The 20,855-nt window shown below is 41.4% G+C and overlaps 1 protein-coding gene across 2 annotated transcripts in view; it reads left to right on the top strand.

Annotated features, from left to right (window-relative positions):
* The first annotated feature begins 2,265 nt into the window (after positions 1 to 2,265).
* The window catches only part of STRN (striatin), a 118,831-nt gene continuing 100,241 nt past the window's right edge, over positions 2,266 to 20,855 (top strand). The window contains exon 1 of one of the 2 annotated variants that reach the window (XM_070798503.1): positions 2,266 to 2,650. In XM_070798503.1, the coding sequence (XP_070654604.1) occupies positions 2,417 to 2,650 (234 nt within the window). In that variant the 5' untranslated portion in view covers positions 2,266 to 2,416. The remainder of the gene's footprint in view (positions 2,651 to 20,855) is intronic. The other variant, XM_070798504.1, reaches the window with a different exon arrangement.

The raw sequence follows: 20,855 nt of genomic DNA, 5'->3' as shown, positions 1-20,855 counted from the left end.
ATGCTGTGTGGCCTGGCAAAAGAAAAAACCAAAAACCAAACAAAAAACTTCAGGGAAGTTTTCTGGTCCTGGACTTTTATTAGGTTTTTTGATCACTGATTCACTCTCCTTACTATTAAGAGTAATCGCTTGTTTCAAATTTTCTGTTTCATCCTGATTCAGCCTTAATACCTTGTATGTTTTAGGAAAGTGTTCATTTCTTCTAGGTTGTACAACTTGTTGACACATAATTGTTTCATTTCTGATTTTATTGAGTCTTCTCTTCTTGGTGAATCTAGCTAAAGGTGTTATGGATTCTTAAACAGCTAGCATTAAATGTAATCAAAACCAATACAATATTGTAAAGTTAAAAAATAAAAATAAAATTTAAAAAAATGTAATCATGTTTTATAGTATGTTATAAATTTATTTAAAGGAATTGTCAGACATGTCTTTTATTAGGGGGAAAAGCTTTTAACATTCAAAACCTGTAAGATTACTTAAATCCTGCAGATGAAAAAATATGCCATTGTTCCATTACTGTCCCCTTGATAACTCTGATAGATCTGAGAAGTAAGAGAAGAGGCGGCCTGTTAATGGAAAGATTAGAGAACTAGCCATCAAGAATTCTGGTTTCTAGTTCTGACTGTGCCACTCACACAAAGCTTCACTGTGAACAAGTTCAACTTCTTTGGACTCAGTTTCCTAAACTGTAAAATGAAAGGATTGGGCAGTATCTCAAAAGACACAGCTAAAACAACTTACGACCCAGGGAATTTGGCCAGGCTTGGATCAAACTTTTATTCCAATAAAGGATGAATTCATAAAACAGAAACATTCTGTAACTGGAAGAAGAGAGCTAGCCATGTATTTGCTACCAGCGCAGATACAATGTGTTTCCTGTCCTTTCCACAAGTAGCAATGGGAAGAGGGGGAGGGGAGCACAGGAACAGGATGTCCTTCCCAGACTTGTCACTCACCAGCCTGTATCTTTACATTTTCTCATGGCCATAAGGTCTGTTATCCCAGAACTCCATCCCACAAAAGAACTACAAATGACTTGCAAAGGGGACAAAATAAGTGCTTAATCTTCATTTGTTAATGTTTTTTTCAGGTGCCTTCCTTTCATTATCATTTAGTAGTGTGAATTTATAGTGACATAATTTCAAGGACTTGAGAGAAGGGTAACAGTTAGACACACTTGAAACGACTTCGGTGTGTCTTTCGTAGGGTAACAATAACGCCAGTTTGCAAGTGAACCATGGAAGAAACCGCGAACCGGACAAGTAAGTGAAAAGGGAGAAGCGTCTGAATACCTAAGGTAGCTCTAGGGCGGAGAAAGGGACTTTGTTCTTTCAGGTAGTTTCAGGCACTGTGAGAATTCATTGTACATTTCTCTTTTCTCTCTTTGCCAGTCTCTTTGATGACGGTAATTGTGTCATTTATCTTTATATTCCCAGTGATAGCACTTAAGAGTCAAACACTGAAATGAGTATAAACTGCTCGGGAATGAGGAAAAATGAGATCGAAATGACAGAGCCTTGGATATCCAAAACTTTTCACAGGATTTACTGCAAGATTAACTACCAAGGGTAAAGGACTTCAGCGGAGTAGTGTTTCAAATGAGGTATCAACAAAACAGAATTTGGAAGCAGCAGGAAGTTGCTGTGTAGAGTTCTGTGGAGAGATGATCAGAGTTCCTTCTCCCTGAGAACTGGTCAGGCAACAGGTTTGATTGAACCCTAAGAGAAAAAGAAAGGCAGGAAAGACAGCCGTACGGAAATGGACAGAACCGAGCCGTGTCTAGGGTCAGAGAATCACCGAAGTCTGAGCAGAAGGGGTCTGAGAGTGGTGGCTGGAGAACCCCGGTCCCGGGGTTGGACTGGCGAAGCTTGCTTTGAGCTTGTTTCTTATCAGAACTATCAGGAAGCTCCAAAAGATGTGCAGCTCGGGCTAACATTTCAACGCGCTAACTTCCGTCTGTGTGCGTGTGTGTGTGTGCAACAGCGAGCGCCACCCAAGAACTTCCGCGTGCGAGGGAGACCAGAGCACCGCCCACGGGTGCCCAGCCCCTTCAGTGAGGAAACCCGCGCATTCCGCCAGGGGGCGGCCCCCACCGCCGCGGGAAGGGGCGGGGCTGTAGGCGGGGCCGCGCTCGCGCCCCGTCCGAACGCAGCCCCACAGGCCGCCCGCGCCGCGCTCGTCGGCGCCCCGCCCCGCGACTACATTTCCCAGCAAGCCCCAGGCCTCCCGCGCGCCGCAGTTGACCCATTTCCCGGCCCGTCCCGGGCTCGGCCGGCCCCCGCGCCCAGGCGGCTGCTCCCTGCTGACTGGGGTGTGGGCGGGGAGCGGCGGAGGGAGGAGGAGGCGCTGCTGCCCGCCGCCGTTGCCTCCGCTCCTGGGCGCCTGGGCAGCTTCCCCGGTTCCTGCGGCCGCCATGGACGAGCAAGCGGGTCCCGGTGTCTTCTTCAGCAACAACCACCCGGCCGCCGGTGGTGCCAAGGGTCTCGGGCCTCTGGCGGAGGCTGCCGCGGCCGGCGATGGGGTGGCTGCGGCGGGGGCGGCCCGAGCCCAGTACAGCCTCCCGGGGATCCTGCACTTCCTGCAGCATGAGTGGGCCCGGTTCGAGGTCGAGAGAGCCCAGTGGGAAGTGGAGCGGGCGGAGCTGCAGGTAAAGACCCTCCCGGCCTGGCCCTCTTCATCCCGCCTCTTCGCTCCCTTCCGCCCCGCCCCAGACCCTTCCCCCTCCCCTGCTTAGCCGTCGCTCGTCCCCTCCCCCTTTGCTCCTGCCCATCCCACCCCGAACCTCGTCCCCCTCCTCCCTTCGCCTTTGCCTGTCGCAGACCCCACTTCCTCGACCCGGGTTCTCTCTCTCGCCCCTGATACGTTGTTTACCTTCCTCGCACCTCTTCATCTGCTCCTTTCCACTCTTAACTCTCAGGTTCATTTCAACTCTTTTGCCATTCCACGTCTTAGGTGTTCCCTTCAGTTTACTAATTGGGCTTACAGTAGTTTTGCGAGATAAGCAATCATCCCCTGTCCTGGGGAGTCCCATCCTGAGTCTAGAGATGGTCCCCGTAAAAGGTGTTGACAGTTGGCGCCTCTCTGTAAGGAAGGTGATCAAAGAAGACAACCAGAAATTGTGTCCGTGAGGCCTTGACTTTAAGCAAGAAGCTGCTGTTGGGCCAGAGTGTTACTAGGAGTATGAGCTCGCTTTTTTAAAATGTAAATGTTTCTTCTTTTCCTTCTCCCTCGCCCCCTCCGGCGTTTCTCTCAGGTATTTCAGATTCCTGGATTTTGAATGAAGGACCTAGATGAGCACTGCCAGATGATGGTTCAGAGATGATTTCCTCTTCTCAGAATCTAAAACTTCCCACGGGTTAATTTTCTGTTCAGGGTTTTGTGAGATTGACTTGTACTTTAACAGGAAACTAAAAGGAGCTTTAAAGTTGGTTACATTTCCTTGCATAATTTGCAAGATAAAGTGTATCCAGGGAGGAACTACTGTGGGCTCTTAGAAGGCTGAGAGTGAGACTGGTACTTTGCAGGCAGTTCTGAATTGGTAAGTAGGTTTCAGTGGCTGTTCTTAAAACTTCCAAGGCATTCACCAATTTCACAAAGAACTTAGAAAACTCTGAGTGTCTGTGCCTTTCTGTTTACTGGCTAATCCTGTATGCTTGTGAAATCTGAGTATAGTTTTGGTTGGTGAAATACTTAAAGTTAAAATACTACCCACTGTGCCACTGTTTTTGGTAGCATGTATTTTCTTTGGCACTTAAAAAAAGAAAAGAAATAGAATCGTGTTAAATGGAATCGTGTGATGGACCAGACTGCTTTGGTGGAGTGGAAGTGGTTGTGGAAAGAGCAAGTAGAAAGGGTTATGATACAGACTGTGTTTGCTGCCAGCTCTGTGACCTTGAGGAAATCCTTTAACAAACTCTCTGAACTTCGGTTTCATCCTATATTCAGCATCTTTATTAAGTGGTAACACTGTGCCTGTAGACTTGGGGGTTAACCAAACTGACAAAGCCTCTGTCCTCATAGAGCTTATGTTTTAGTTGGGAGGCAGCAAATGAAGCTATATAGTATGCTGATCCATAGTGGTAACTGCTCTGGGAAAAATACACCAGGATACAAGAGTAAAATGTGATCGTGCTCAGTCGTGTCTGAGTCTTTGCGACCCCATGGACTGTAGCCCACCAGGCTCCTCTCTGTCCATGGGATTTTTCCAGGCAGGAATAATGAAGTGGATTGCCATTTCCTCCTCCAGGGGATCTTCCCCACCCAGGGATCAAACTCCAGTCTCCTGAGCCTGCGTTGGCAGGGAGATGCTTTACCACTTAGCCACCTGGGAAAAGCCCCTTAGAGTATGATGGGGCAGCTGTTTTAGATAGAGTGGTCAGGGAAGGCCTCTGAGAAGTTGAATGAAGTGAGGGTGTGATCTATAGTTTCTGAGATTCTGCTTATTTATACAGTTACATGTTTATATTCTTTGGCAACTTTTTCATTGGTACCGTTTTGTTACCTAGTCTGTTGATATTTGTAATTTTTCTCATAATGAACCAGCAATGCATTCCATAACTGAGTTTGTGGATTTCAGACTTCAAGGAAGTATTAAAGGCAGGCTTTAACTTTAACCATTGTACAGTTGTGGATAATGATTTTTGTATGTAGCTGCTTAAATTTTTGGAGAAGGAAATGGCAACCCACTCCAGTGTTCTTGCCCGGAGAATCCCAGGGACAGGGGAGCCTGGTGGGCTGCTGTCTTTGGGGTCGCACAGAGTCAGACACGACGAAGCGACTTAGCAGCAGCAGCAGCAGCTTAAATTTTAACTTCTTATCCAGTTTAGGGAATGTAAGATAAGTCACACTAATTTGTTCAAAAACAAACAAAACAGTTCTTACCTTTCTACCTGGGAAGTCTGAAAATTTCCAACCTATCTTAACTTCTCTCCCTCCACCCCCATATTTAACTTTTAATTTCTCTGTAGCTGTAGTTACTCTTTAGTTGTGCCCTCTCTCCTCCAGCCCCCCAGAATATATACACACATACACACACTACTTAATTGGGTTATTTATGGCAAATGTTAAACTTTGGGTAGATTTCCTATTGGTGCTCATCATATTAAGAATACTACATGTTCACGCACTCTTTTGGTTTGAGCTCCAGTTAAAATTACGCATCCTTCGAAAATGTGCCGTGACTTTTAAACAGAACAAGTATATTCTGTTGGAAGGAGAGAATTTGTAGGAATCTGTGTTTTTTGATTCTCTTATAATCCTCTGTTTACATCAGAATCATTAAATTTTATTATATTCTTTTATTTTTCTTTTGCCTTTGGAATTTTTCTAGAAAAACAGTAGGAAATAAGAATTGAATGAATGATGATAATGAAATGTGTATTAGTTGGTATCCTCCTTTTATTTTTATATCTTTGCCTAAGTCAGACTAATACCAGACTCAACAGAAATACCTTTAAGATTAGGTGTAATTGTCCCTTGAGGAACCTGTCAGTCCTGCTCTTTCAAGTTGCCAGGGCCAGCTGTAAAAGGCAATCCAAGTTCTCATCTTCGTGGCCTGCCTACATGACTTCCTCCCTCCTTCAGATCTGGGGAGTAAGGAACTGGCTACCTTGTGCCAAAAATTTACTGGTCCTTTTTTGCCCCTTTGCCCATGTTGATTAATATAAAATTCTCTTTTTAGTTGTGGAAATCCCCCTCTTGCCTCACCACCACCACCATTCATATGTAATTCATGGGAAAAGAATGGTCAACATTACTACTGAGCTTTGTATTTGTGAAAGAAATTGGAGATAGAATATGAATCTAATATTTGAGAGAATTTTCTGTTTATGACACATTATGTTAGATGATCTCAAAGACACATGCAGTCTAGTTGGAGTGATAGAACAAACAAAATACAGTAGAATCAGAATTTATCATTTTGGGGGTTTAACTTTTCTTAGAATAGTATAAGAGAGGAGAGCTAGCGGTTAATGAGGAGAAGAGCAGGAAGAAAGAACTAATGAGGTAATGAGAATCCAAGACTCAGTATTTGAAAATTACTGATTTCTGGGAAAGAAGCATGTAAGTAAAAAATAGTAATTATTGTGTCTAGATTTTGACCACATAAGATAGGTTGTATCTTATTTTGGCCACATAAGATAGGTTGTATGTGGTAGGGGAGGTTCTGCTGTCTACCTGGAAGTGCTGAATTGCACGAAAAAGGTGATACGATTGAGTATTAGGGCATGTGGTGTGGAGGCTCTGCGTGTGTCCTCAGTTGCTCAGTCATGTCTGACTCTTTGCGACCTCATGGACTGCAGCCTGCCAGGCCTCCCTGTCCATCACCAACTCCCGGAGCTTGCGCAAACTCATGTCCGTTGAGCCGGTGATGCCATCCAGCCATCTCATCCTCTGTTGTCCCATTCTCCTCCTGCCTTCAATCTTTCCCAGCCATCAGGGTCTTTTCCAGTGAGTCAGTTCTTTCCATCAGGTGGCCAAATAAATAAATACATTGATAAAATGTTTGATGGTAGTAAGTGCCATGATAAAGTAGGATAAGGAGAATATGGAGTGCTTGAGAAGGTAGAGTGAGGAAGAAAGGCTTTACTGTTAAGGTGCTATTTAAGCAAAGACCTGAAAGGGTGAAATCTGAGGAAAGAATATTCTAATCAGGGGAACAGTAAGGGGAAGGGTAAATATGCTCGGAATGTTCAAGGAGTAATTAGGCAAGTGTGGCTGGAGTGCAGGAGGAGAATGGAAGAAATGATGTCAGAGGTATTGGGCCTTTCTCATTGTAAGGACTATAGTTCTATGTCAGCAAGATGGGCAGCTGTGGAAATGTTTGAACAGAATAGTGACACCATCTTTCAGTGGAACCCTTTGCAAGGATCCAGGATAGACTGGGAGGGGAGACAGATCAGAAAGTCTAGTTAGAGGCTATTTTCATCCTCTAAGCCAGAGATGAACTAGAGTGATAGTGACCAGATAACATACTCACATGTGATACATACTTAAAATATAATAGATTCAGAATACATTTTTGAAGGTAGGGCTAGCAAGATGTGTCGAAGGATAGGAAGTGAGATCTGAGGAAAAGGGGATTAAAGTTTGACTCAGCTTCATAGACTATTGTGAAGGTTTACTGAGCATTTAAATGGACAAAATAAACTCTTAAAACCTCACTTTATTTTTTGTTATTATAAGTGTTATTTACAATTACAATGAAAGACAACATGGCACAGACCTGGATTTAAATCTTTGCTTTAAGCTTTCTATTTTCTTTCATGCTAAATATGTTTACCATAATTCTGACCTTTCAGAAACTTAGTGTCCTCATGTGTTAAGGTGAGGCTGATAAACTACCTGATGAGAATTAAATGAGATATTTAAAAATACCTAGTAGAAGTCTAGTACATAACATAAAGTGCTGAGTAAATTAATGGTAGCAAGTGTGTGATGTTAAGTTTGTACTCTTATGTATCTCCTTGTCCCAGAAAAGCAGAATCTTCAGTTGTAACTCTTCTAAGGCTAGAGCAAGTAAGTGCCATCCTGGGACCATGCAGTCTAGTACTTTGGGTCTGATGATGGCGCTTGGACATTTAAGGAAGAGTGAATTATGGCCTTCAGTGTCAGCCTCAAAATACTGATTGCATACTTGAAATGTACTTGCTTTTCTTAGTAATCCAGTGTGTGTCTGTTGTTTTGGAACTTACCTAAATTTTTCTGAATATGTTTGTCTTAACCTTACATGACTTCTTGGATAACAAATTGTATACATTTACCAACCACGCTATAAAACTAATCTTTGATATCATTTGTCCCTTTAACCACTTCCTTTAAACTTGGACCCAGGTGAACCCTATTGTGGTATGGTATAATTTTGTAAACAGGTTCATTTTTCATTCTATTTATATTATTGATAACTTTATAATCTTTATATTTTGGAAAGATTACAGAGGTTTTACTCCTTTGAAACATAGCTTACTATTTGTCACTTTAGTTCAGTGTGTTTCAACTTTAGGTGAAATCTTAGAAACTTTAAAAAATACTCATTTCCTGACCTGTACGCCCCAGACCATTTAAATCAGAATCTTAAGAATCAGGGTCCATGGCTTTAGTACTCTTTTGAGTTTCCTAGTGGTTTCCAAGGTTTGAGAGCCACTGCTTTAGTTGTCCTTTTCTGTTTTTATGTATGTTGTTTTTGTTCAGTCACTAAGTTGTTCAGACTCCATGGACTGCAGCATGCCAGGCCTCCCTGTCCCTTACTATCTCCTGGAGTTTGCCCAAGTTTGTGTTTATGTTTGTAGTTTGGTGATTTCAACACTTGTGTTGATGTTCCAGATACAAATGGCTTTTTATAGAATTTAGGGTATAATTTCTGTTATGTTTCTATTATTCTTTTTGATGACATGTAGCATTTTATTTTTAGGCAGTAGAATATTATAGTTTGAATCACCTCTCTCTGAATAACTGATATAGTAGCTGGCATGGGACTTCCTTCATAGCTCAGTTGGTAAAAAGAATCTGACTGCAATGCAGGAGACCTGGGTTCAATTCCTGGGTCGGGAAGATCCCCTGGAGAAGGGAATGGCAACCCACTCCAGTATTCTTGCCTGGAGAATCCCATGGACAGCGGAATCTGGCAGGCTACAGTGATATAGTAATCTTTCAGCTGGCATGAACTTTGGAAGCTATCACCTACAACCGTCTTTTACAGGTAAAGTGAGGCCCAGAGAGGGGTTACATGACGAAGAATGAAATACATTTCAAACAAGCTCTGTCACTTAAATCTCCAGGTACCTTTATGGTTATTTTTTTTTTTTAACTTTTTAAAAACATCTTTGTTGGTCCTTAGAACCTTCGAAGGTAGAGTCACACTAATGTGACTTACCATTTTCCTTTTTATTTTGAAGCAATAGACATAGCAAATAGATGGGGAAAGAGTGGAAACAGTGGCAGACTTTATTTTTTAGGGCTCCCAAATCACTGCAGATGGTGACTGAAGCCATGAAATTAAAAGACGCTTACTCCTTGGAAGGAAAGTTATGACCAACCTAGACAGCATATTAAAAAGCAGAGACATTACTTTGCCAACAAAGGTCCATCTAGTCAAGGCTATGGTTTTTCCAGTAGTCATGTATGGATATGAGAGTTGGACTACAAAGAAAGCTGAGTGCTGAAGAATTGATGCTTTTGAACTGTGGTGTTGGAGAAGACTCTTGAGAGTCCCTTGTACTGCAAGGACATACAACTAGTCCATCCTAAAGGAGATCAATCCTGAGTGTTCATTGGAAGGACTGATGTTGAAGCTGAAACTCCAATAGATTTGGCCACCTGATGCGAAGAGCTGACTCATTTGAAAAGACCCTGATGCTGGGAAAGATTGAAGGCGGGAGGAGAAGGGGACGACAGAGGATGAGATGGTTGGATGGCTATACCGACTCAATGGACATGAATTTGAGTAAATTCCGGGAGTTGATGATGGACAGGGAGGCCTGGCGTGCTGTGGTCCATGGAGCTGCAAAGTGTCAGACACGACCGAGTGACTGATCTGAACTGAGCTGAATAGACATGGAGATTTTACTATGTTCTATATATCTTCACAACCCAGATAATCACGATGGTGTGATCACTGACCTAGAGCCAGACATCCTGGAATGTGAAGTCAAGTGGGCCTTAGAAAGCATCACTACGAACAAAGCTAGTGGAGGTGATAGAATTCCAGTTGAGCTATTCCAAATCCTGAAAGATGATGCTGTGAAAGTGTTGCAGTCAATATGCCAGCAAATTTGGAAAACTCAGCAGTGGCCACAGGACTGGAAAAGTCCATTTTCATTCCAATCCCAAAGAAAGGCAATGCCAAAGAATGCTCAAACTACCGCACAATTGCACTCATCTCACATGCTAGTAAAGTCATGCTCAAAATTCTCCAAGCCAGGCTTCAGCAATATGTGAACCGTGAACTTCCTGACGTTCAAGCTGGTTTTAGAAAAGGCAGAGGAACCAGAGATCAAATTGCCAACATCCGCTGGATCATGGAGAAAGCAAGAGAGTTCCAGAAAAACATCTATTTCTGCTGTATTGACTATGCCAAAGCCTTTGCCTGTGTGGATCACAATCAACTGTGGAAAATTCTGAAAGAGATGGGAATACCAGACCACCTGATCTGTCTCTTGAGAAATTTGTATGCAGGTCTGGAAGCAACAGTTAGAACTGGACATGGAACAACAGACTGGTTCCAAATAGGAAAAAGAGTACGTCAAGGCTGTATATTGTCACCCTGTTTATTTAACTTATATGCAGAGGACATCATGAGAAACGCTGGACTGGAAGAAGCACAAGCTGGAATCAAGATTGCTGGGAGAAATATCAATAACCTCAGATATGCAGATGACACCACCCTTATGGCAGAAAGTGAAGAGGAACTCAAAAGCCTCTTGATGAAAGTGAAAGTGGAGAGTGAAAAAGTTGGCTCAAAGCTCAACATTCAGAAAATGAAGATCATGGCATCCTGTCCCATCACTTCATGGGAAATAGATGGGGAAACAGTGGAAACAGTATCAGACTTTATTTTTCTGGGCTCCAAAATCACTACAGATGGTGATTGCAGCCATGAAATTAAAAGACACTTACTCCTTGGAAGGAAAGTTATGACCAACCTAGATAGCATATTCAAAAGCAGAGACATTACTTTGCCAACAAAGGTCCGTCTAGTCAAGGCTATGGTTTTTCCCATGGTCATGTATGGATGTGAGAGTTGGACTGTGAAGAAAGCTGAGTGCCGAAGAATTGATGCTTTTGAACTGTGGTGTTGGAGAAGACTCTTGAGAGTCCCTTGGACTGCAAGGAGATCCAACCAGTCCATTCTGAAGGAGATCAGCCCTGGGATTTCTTTGGAAGGACTGATGCTAAAGCTGAAACTCCAGTACTTTGGCCACCTCATGTCAAGAGTTGACTCATTGGAAGAGACTCTGATGCTGGGAGGGATTGGGGGCAAGAGGAGAAGGGGACGCCAGAGGATGAGATGGCTGGATGGCATCACTGACTCGATGGACTTGAGTCTGAGTGAACTCCGGGAGTTGGTGATGGACAGGGAGGCCTGGCGTGCTGCGATTCATGGGGTCGCAAAGAGTTGGACACGACTGAGCGACTGATCTGATATATTGTTTTTTTTTTTAAATTTTATTTTTGATATATTGTTTTCAAGCTTATTTTATTAGCTACATTTAAGATTTCCTGTTGACTTTGGTGTTCTGAAATTTCATAATGCTGTATCAGAATATAGATTTTATTTTATTTTATTTGGGACTTTGTTAAGCTTGAGTCTCTAATTTGACATCTTATTAGTTCTGCAAAATTCTCAGTCATTATTTTTTTAGATTTCTCCTCTATCTTATCATCTTTTCCATTTGGGTCTCTGATTACATGTCTCTCAGCTTTCTTTATCTGCTTTAGATTTTCCATATTTTTATCACTACATGCATTGTTCTGGATAGTTTATTCTGATTTATTATCCAGTCCATTGTGCATATGTGCTAAGTCACTTCAGTCATGTCTGACTCTGCGACCCTATGTACTGTAGACCAGGCTCCCTCTAAAGTTGAAGCTACTTTTTTAAGGTTATCCAGTGGGTTTGTAATTTTGGTTATTGTTGAAGTTTAGTTTTGGTTCCATTTATAAGTCTTCTGCAAGAATCTGCCTGCATTTCAGGAGACCCAGGTTCAATCCCTGGGTCAAGAAGATCCCCTGGAGAACGGAATGGCTACCCACTCCAGTATTCTTGCTGGAGAATTCCATGGACAGAGGAGCCTCTGGTGGGCTATAGTCCATGAAGTTGCAAAGAGTCAAACACTACTGAGTAACTAACACACAGCTGCTGCGTCTCTTAGTAGTTTCCTGTTCCCTGCAGATATTTTTGAGGTTGCCCTTTATTCTTTAAACCGAATAAGTACGGTTATTTCAAAGTTGATGTCTCTCTGCTTCGTATATGTGAGATCTGGTAGGGCCCTTTCTGTGGTCAGTTGCTTTTGCCAGTTCCTGCTCATGATGACTTGTTTCTTTGTATGCTTAGATATCTGTGTGCTGCTCACTGTCCTTGAGAAAGTATAAGACTAATCCGGTCTCAGATAAAGGTATCTCCTACAGAAAGTTTTTGCCTTTGTTTCTGCAGGCATTATATAGACTGAACCACTTTGAAATAAATTCCTTGCTTGGAGTTTTAGACCACCCAAGTAGTTGACACATATTTTGGTTGTGAAGTTTTGAGTGCCAATATACTTCTGCCTCAGGCTTCTCTCGTGGCTCAGATGGTAAAGAATCAGCCTGCAGTGCAGGAGATCCAGGTTTGATCCCTGAGTTGGGAATATCCCCTGGAGAAGGGAATGAATGGTAACCCACTCCAGTATTCTTGCCTGGAGAATTCCATGGACAAAGGAGTCTGGCAGTCCACGGGGTTGCAAAGAGTCGGACACAACTGAGCAACTATCACATCTGTCACTTCTGTGTCACCTTTGCCTTGAGAGTATAAACCCTTCAGGGTCTTAGGTAAATATATGTGCCTATTATGAAGCTGTTTACCTCAGACTCGGACTTGAATCCACGTGGCTGGGACTTGAACCCAGCTAAAACCATGGTACCTGGTTTTAGGACCTAATGAAGCTCAGGTTTTTGATGTCTCATCACAGAAAGAATTCAGTGAGAGACAAAGTGATAGGTAAGAAGTGGATTTATTCAGATTCAGAGAGAAGCACACCCCACAGACAGAGTGTGGGCCCTCACAGAGGGTGAATGGGGCTGTGAGATGTGGCATGGTTAGTTTTTATAGACTGGGTAGTTTCATATGCTAATGAGTAGGGGGTTATTCCAGCTACTTTTGGGAGGGGGTGGAGATCTCCAGGAATTGGACCACCACCCACTCCTTGGTCTTTTGACAGTCCTCGGAACTGTCATGGCGCCTTTGGATGTGTCATTTAGCCGATTGAGGATCAAGGTCTAATCAGAGTTCACTTGTTTGCCCCTCTTGGACCCATCTGATTCTGATCGGTTTATGTTGTGTCCCTGGGCTATGTCATTCTTTCGAAAGTTGTGCCCTGCCCCTTTCCCTTTTGTTACAGTTAAGACTTTGTATGCTAGATGGTTCTGGTCTTTACATTTTGTCTTTTGGATTCTGCAGAGCTGTCCAAACTATAGCTCAAATTTGTTCTGATTGGTCAGCACCCAGGGAAAAATGGCTTTTGTTCCCTTACCTCACTGGGTTCCCATTTTCCCTTCAGTTTTGGTCAAATAATTCCTTACGTTCTTACCAGCTTTGCTTATGGTGATTCTGGAAATATTTTATCTAGGAGAGCTGTTCCATGACATCATTACTAGCACTAAATTCTCATACTAGCATATAAATTCTCATAAAACTGACAGATAAAAAATGGCCTTAATAATTATTTGTAGAGAAATATCACTGATAGTACTTCTTTATCAGGAGATGTGCCCATTTAGCCCTAAATATTATTTATTAAGTAAATCTACTTTTCTTTGTATTGGGGGGAAGGATACTTACTTCCTCAAACTTTGGTAATTTAAGCAGAATTTAAAGCAAACCCCTTTGCTAATCAGCCTTTGAAAGATGTTTGAAAACCCATGAAATTGGGACTGGTTTCCCTTTGTCAGCCTACTGTGTGCTTGATGTCAGCTACACTTTTTTTATATATACTTTTGATGGAGTTTCTTGGTTTGGTCAACATTTTGATAAAGTAGTCTATTGACCATCATAATTTGGCAGTGGGAAATATGTGCCTTTTAGTCAGACAGCTCCATAACTTCTGGTTTAAATTTTTCCAGACCTTGTTTTTATTCTTTTACTTTTATTTTTAAAATTTTTATTTATTTATTTTTTGGCCACATGGTTTTTGGGATCTTAATTACCCAACCAGGGATTGAACCCTGGTCCTCGGCAATGAAAGTGCAGAGTCTTAACCACTGGACCACCAGAGAATTCTTTGGACCTCATTTTTATTAGTAAATTATAGATAATATACCCACCAAGCAGAGTAGTTGTGTGGTTTTAAAAAGATAAAATACGCAAAGTATATGACCAATAGGTGTCCAATAAGTGGTTTCCTCTTCTTGGTTGAAATTTCTGTAGATAGAATGCATTTGATTGCATTGTTTAAATCATATTTTAGAAGCCAAGAACTAGTTTAAGTGATCCATTTGGCATAGTAACTGCTTACATTCTCTTTGCCCTGTTAGTAAGTGATTTAGGGACAATAAATTGATGGTAGATGAAATACGATGCAGCCAGAGATGGTAGTAGCAGGTGGTAATAACTTACAGGCATTGCAGACTAGAGATACAACAGAGAAAATTGTAGTTTGGGAGAGAAACCTGAGGCAGGAAAGAGAAGTTGGGAAGCTGGTAGAAAAGGATAGATAAAGGCTTAGAGGGGTTGAGGTGGGTATAGGCAGATAGGAGTCACAGACTTGAGCACACACATTCACCTGTTTTTAATTCCTAATGGATGTATTTTCTGTAGTCTTCATTTTAGCACTTAACTATTGTAGAACTTTAAGGCTGACCAGGATAGACAACTAATAATATTTTAACCTGCAAGGGACCTTAGAACGTATATAGTCTCATACTTTGTTCCATCTTTTAGAGCCTGTGAAACTGAAAGTCACTCAGTCGTGTCCGACTCTTTGCGACCCTATGGACTGTACAGTCCATGGAATTCTCCAGGCCAGAATGCTGCAGTGGGTAGCCTTTCCCTTCTCTAGGGGATCTTCCCAACCCAGGGATCGAACCCAGGTCTCTCACATTGCAGGCAGATTCTTTACTAGCTGAGCCAGAAGGGAAGCCCTGTGGAGCCAGAGGGAGGAAGTAAATAGAGCATTCTGTGAGTTCGTGTATATTTAGTTTAGAACTCAGGAGTCCCAGTACTCAAGCTGAGCCATTGTTCTCCATACCTCATTGTCTCCTTTTATTGATCCCTCTCCCTGAATAACTGCTTCTGATCTGAAGTAGACAAATGAATTATAATATTTACCTGATTAAGTATGCTTTGAATAGCTGTCATAATTTAAAGAAAATTATCATTTATTTCAATCTTTTCTTCAGGTAGTATAATGTAATGAAACAATTATATTGTAAGGGGTTCAGGAAGAGTCTTTAACAGTTGGTGTTCCTCGAATATGTTTAATAATGTATCACTGTATTTTCTTTTTAATATTTTTATTTATTTTTGTGTAGCAAATGTTGAAATACTGTGTTTATTTCTCTTTAAAAAATGCAAATTTGGATATTTTGCAGCTTGCTGTGAGAATAGCCTAATTAAGTTCTATGTATATATATTTATTAATGTAGTTTGTGTTTATTGATCATATATCATTTTTTGTGTAGTGCTTTACTTATTAGGTTATTCTTAGCTCATCTACTTTACATATGCTATATTTGAACAGAATAATATGTCAATCATGTATTTGCTCTTGTGCAGTAAAGTATTTGAGGAAATAAAAATCTCTTTCTCTGGCAAACTTAAATGCTGATTAACGTCTATTATAAAAACACCCTATCTGAACAAGATGATGGATACTAGAAAATACTGATAGGTACGAGGCAAAATTTGTCATAGTGTTGGTTAGCAGTAGTATGGCAAAAGGAGAAATGAGTAGGTATTTTGTTTTGGAGATAAGATAGGGAGAAAAATAAGGGAGTAGAAGCCCTAGAATTCAGGTGAGCTTTGGGAAATATTGAATAAGGTTGGGTGGAATCGGTATTTTGGGTGTGGTGAATAGATTCTCGCGTAACTCCATTAGGGATCCAAAGAAAGCGCCAGGGGCGGCGGGGAGGGGGAGGGATGTTTCATTACCTCACACACATGTTTTATTAGCACTCATTTACATGTGACGGAAGTTGGATCCAATACCAGCATATCTAGTTAGGAGAAATAAACATGATGTCAAATTCCTAAAGGATGATACCAGTTTCACCTGATGGAAAATTACAGCCCAGTCTGGGACTTGTTCTCAATTTTTTTGTTTATACTTTCTAAATGAGAAAGTTAAGCAGTGAGCTAAGGAGCCGGAATTACAGGCACAAATAAAACCTGCTCCTGAGGAATGTGGATTCATACGCTAAAAGGAGGGAGCAGAAGGAGCCTGGGGACCTGGGTCAACTCCCTTACTGAACTGGAAAGAGTAGTCAGTCAGGGAGGAAGGTGCCCTGGTCCCAGTAATAGAACCCAGCACTGTATCTGCTCTTTGCTCTGTTTCTTTTCTTTACTCTCCAAAAATAATAATAGTTTTATTTATTGAGCACTTGCCCTATGCCAGGTACAGCGTTAAACACTTTACATGTATAATTTTTATTAACCTTTGCAAAACTACCTGTGTAGATATTCATAATCATTCCGTAATTCATAGATGGTGAATTAACAACCCTGGTGGCTCAGTGGTACAGAATCTGCCTGCCAGTGCAGGAGACCCAGGAAACACGGTTTGGATCCCTGGGCTGGGAAGATGCCTTGGAGAAGGAAATGGCAACCCACTCCAGTATTCTTGCCTGGGAAATCCAATGGACAGAGGGAGCCTGGCTGGCTACATTCCTTAGGATTGCAAGAGAGTCAGACATGACCTAGTGACTAAAGGACAACAGTTCACAGATGAGAAGAGAGGTGAAATAAGGAATAACTTTGCCATAAGGAAAGTTTGAGTGATGAGCCTGGGCATGGTAAGTAGAAAGAAATACAAACATAACGGTCATTTGTCCATGTAAACAAGCGCACTGACCCTTCACTATTGTGTTTTAAAATGCTGATTGGAGTGCTGTGTTGTCAATCTTGAATAAGCTACAATTATAATGTATTAATGATTTCTGATTTTAGGGTTTTTTTGGCCTTTTGGCATGTGAGATCTTGGTTCCCTGACCAGGGATTGAACCTGTGCCCCCAGCAGGGAAAGTGCAAAGTCTCAATCACTGGACTGCCAGGGAAATCCATGGTTTTCTTTGAGTAAAGCACACTGAGTGCAAAACCATAGGTTTTAAATGATTTTTTCCCCAGTCTTTGACAGTTCATCCAAATCTAATTGGACAAAACCTGGTGTTTTTTAGTAGGTTTCCTTTGTCTTGTCTTTCTGAAGCATTCAATGTAGTCTTTCTCTTCATGCCTATATTTTGTTGGTTTATATGATACTTAATTGAATTACCTGATCAAAGTACCAAGTGGAACCGACATCAGCAGGTTTGGGAGAAAGTCCAGTTGGCTCTTGGTTGACCAACATGTATGAGTAAACTACAGACAACACCATACTTTAGCTTTGAACGTTTAGTATACCTTAGGCTTTGGGCAGTGTTTCACAAAGTTACTGGAGAATACTGCTTAATCCATAGGGTTGGTTGAGAGAGGATTAGTGGTGAAAACTTTGCTCTATCTTGATTATACCACATATCTCATACTTTGCATATTTGTTTCCTCACTAGATTGTGAGTCACCTTAAGGGTGTTCTTATTTCCCTAAGTTCAGCAGAATGACTTGCACATAGCAGTTGCTTAATATATGGTTCTTAAATGAACGACTCATGTATTAGGTTACATTGTTATTTGAATATGTATTAAATAAATGTATCTATATATATGTGTGTGTGTGTGTGTGTATATATATATATATATATGTATATGTATATCTTGTCTCCCAACTAATTTGTGTCCTTAAGAGCAAGTCTTGTGTCCTACACTTCTTTGATATGCACAGTGTTTGTCATTGTAATGTACTAAGGTTAACCTTTACTGTCTGTAAAGCACTGGTTCCAGGACCATTCCCCCTGCCTCCTCCCCTCTCCATGGGTACCAAAGTCCGAAGATGCTCATATAATATGGCATAGTATAGTCAGCCCTCTGTATCCACTGCTTCTGCATCTTGATGTTGGTATATAGAGGAACAGTGTATCTGTCTCTTGTTTCTTGCTATGAGTTCCACTGGAAAGAGCCTTTTAGAGCAAGTTAGGTCTGTACTGGAGAAGGAAATGGCAACCCACTCCAGTGTTCTTGCCTGGAGAATCCCAGGGACAGGGGAGCCTGGTGGGCTGCTGTCTATGGGATCGCACAGAGTCGGACATGACTGAAGTGACTTAGCAGCAGTAGCAGCAGCAGGTCTGTGTTCAGAGCATTGCCTGAGCCCTGCCATGTAATTCTGACAGAGCTTATTTCAGGGATGTTACTGGCCTCATAATAGCAGCCTGATGATAGCTGCAGCAAATGGTGCTAGAGTTTTAGTTGTTTTGCTTATAGGTTTGTTTTCTTTTCTGTTTGTGTGTTAAACTCTGACTGGCATATACCAAGTGTCTTTGGCATCATGTCCTAAGAAGTCTTTACAATCATCAGGGTAATGTAACAATTTTTTTTTTAAGCCCATACCTTAACATTTTATGTACACTTCTTATTTCTTCTAAGTAGATAACAAATCAAGTATTTCTCCTGTGAAGGTAAATCTTATTTTAAGTAAAATATCTAGTCATCTTTGCTTTGCATTCTACTTTTTATTTATAGTTGCATTACCAATGTGTTATGATTGCAGACGTTTTTGAACTCTGCTTCTTTAATAAAATAGAAATGCTTCAGTTATCTAGAATGTAGCACAAAAGGTTTTGATTTCCTTATCACTAAACATGTTTCTTTCCTTCAAAAAATAAACTTCTTAGATTCTTATAGCTAACCAGCTAAGTGAGAATGAGCACAGAAAGACTGAAATATGAAATTACCAAGGTTGCCAATATCTCATAGAAAATTTGTTGTTGTGAATTGAAAAAAAAAAAGTGTGCTTTTGCTTTCAAGACTTTGGGTTGAAACCTTAGGTACTTATTGAATACTTGGCATTCCTCCTAGGCACTGTGGAGAACAGGCAGATATGGGTTCAGCTCAGTCGCTCAGTCGTGTCTGACTCTTTGCGACCCCATGGACTGCAGCACACCAGGCCTCCCTGTCCGTCACCAACTTGTGGAGTTCACTCAAACTAATGTCCATTGAGTCGGTGATGCCATCCAGCCATCTCATCCTCTGTCGTCTCTTTCTCCTCCTGCCCTCCATCTTTCCCAGCATCAGGGACTTTTCAAATGATTCAGTTCTTTGCATCAGGTGGCCAAAGTATTGGAGTTTCAACTTCAGCATCAGTCCTTCCAGTGAATATTCAGGACTGATTGCAGCTCACATGGAGCTTATAAGCAATGATTCTTAATTTCAGGTAGACCTAAGTCCATTATACGTATGATAATATTCTTGCTAGCGCCATTTCATGTTTTCCCATTAAAAACCAACCAACCACTAGTAACAAAAGAAACCCCTTTCTCAGCTCTTATTCATTAATATGGTCATCCTATCCCTTATTCACTTTGATGTTTCTGTACAGGCCACATTTACTCTCTTCAGTTTTATACTAATCTCAGCTGTCTCTCTCTCTCTCAGCTTCTTTGTTCTCTTTCTCTTTTTGGATTAGTCCTTTCTCAGTCTCTTGTGATCTTACTTCTGTTCTCTGGTCAGATCGTTGTTGCCCAGATTATACTTTTTTTTTTCCCCAGTAGTTACACATTAAGCCCTCTCACTCCAGTTGATTCCTTTTATTTAATTATATCTCTAGTTAAGCCTGGTACTTTTCACAGTTAAAATTCTTCATGTCTGCTGCTGCTAAGTCTCTTCAGTCATGTTCGACTCTGTGCAACCCCATAGACAGCAGCCCATTAGGCTCCTCTGTCCCTGGGATTCTCCAGGCAAGAATACTGGAGTGGGTTGCCATTTCCTTCTCCAATGCGTGAAAGTAAAAAGTGAAAGTGAAGTCGCTCAGTCGTGTCTGACTCTTAGCGACCCCATGGACTGCAACCTACCAGGCTCCTCCGTCCATGGATTTTCCAGGCAAGAGTACTGGAGTGGAGTGCCATTGCCTTCTCCGTCTTCATGTCTAATTTCTTGCTCATCTCTTTACCTGGGTGACTATCACTCAGTCATCCTTCTCCTCCCAGACTGAGTCAACCTTCTTCTCTGTATCCAAACTCTGCTTTACATTGTCTAAAAATCTAGATTCACCTTTCATTGAATGTTTCACTCTTGTCTTCACTTTCCTAGCACACATCTGATTTCATAAATCCTGTGTAATGTTTTAAATCTATGTAAAATCATTTAATTCCTGATACTGTACTGTTGTTACCCTGGTTCAGACCTCCATCACCTCACCACCTCATGTTTGGGTGACTGCAGTAAGGGACCTTCTTAATAAATATTATACCTCTGGTCTCTCCTTTGACCAAGGCATTCTACATAGTATTGCTTCTGGCTTCTAAAAATATTGATTTGTTGGAGACATTCTCTTTTATTTTTCATTTTTGTGTGTAGTACATTTCAGATCTCTCCATTATCTCTCCATTAGGCTATTTATATTTCCTATCCATTTGATCTTTTTCAACCAAAATAGTGTACTCTTGCTTTGCACATAAGCCATATCTCTTATTTTCTTTGTCTCTCTCTTTTAAAAATCATTACTCAAAAAGGTTTGCATTCTGGAATGTCTTTCCAGCACCTCATGGTTTGTGTTACTCTTTCAGATTTATGTGTTCTTTATTCAGATTTAGCTTAAGCCCCATTTCCAATATGAAGAGTGTTTAGAGAATATTTTTAGTACAGCTAATCCTTGAACAACACGAGTTTGAATTGTGCAGGTCTACGTAAATGCAGATTTTTTTCTGTAGTCAATACTACAGTATTTCACCATCCAAAGTTCGCTGAATCCGCTGCTGTGGAACCATGGATATGCAGGAACTACCAGGGTGGAGGGCCAGCTATACAAGGATTTTTGGCCGCCTAAAGGGTAGATGCCCCTAACCTCCTATTGTTTCAGG

Source organism: Bos indicus, chromosome 11 (genome assembly GCF_029378745.1).
Source record: "Bos indicus isolate NIAB-ARS_2022 breed Sahiwal x Tharparkar chromosome 11, NIAB-ARS_B.indTharparkar_mat_pri_1.0, whole genome shotgun sequence".
Classification (NCBI taxonomy): Eukaryota; Metazoa; Chordata; class Mammalia; order Artiodactyla; family Bovidae; genus Bos; species Bos indicus.
Note: the sequence above shows the minus strand (reverse complement) of the source record. Positions and strands in the feature narration are given on the sequence as shown.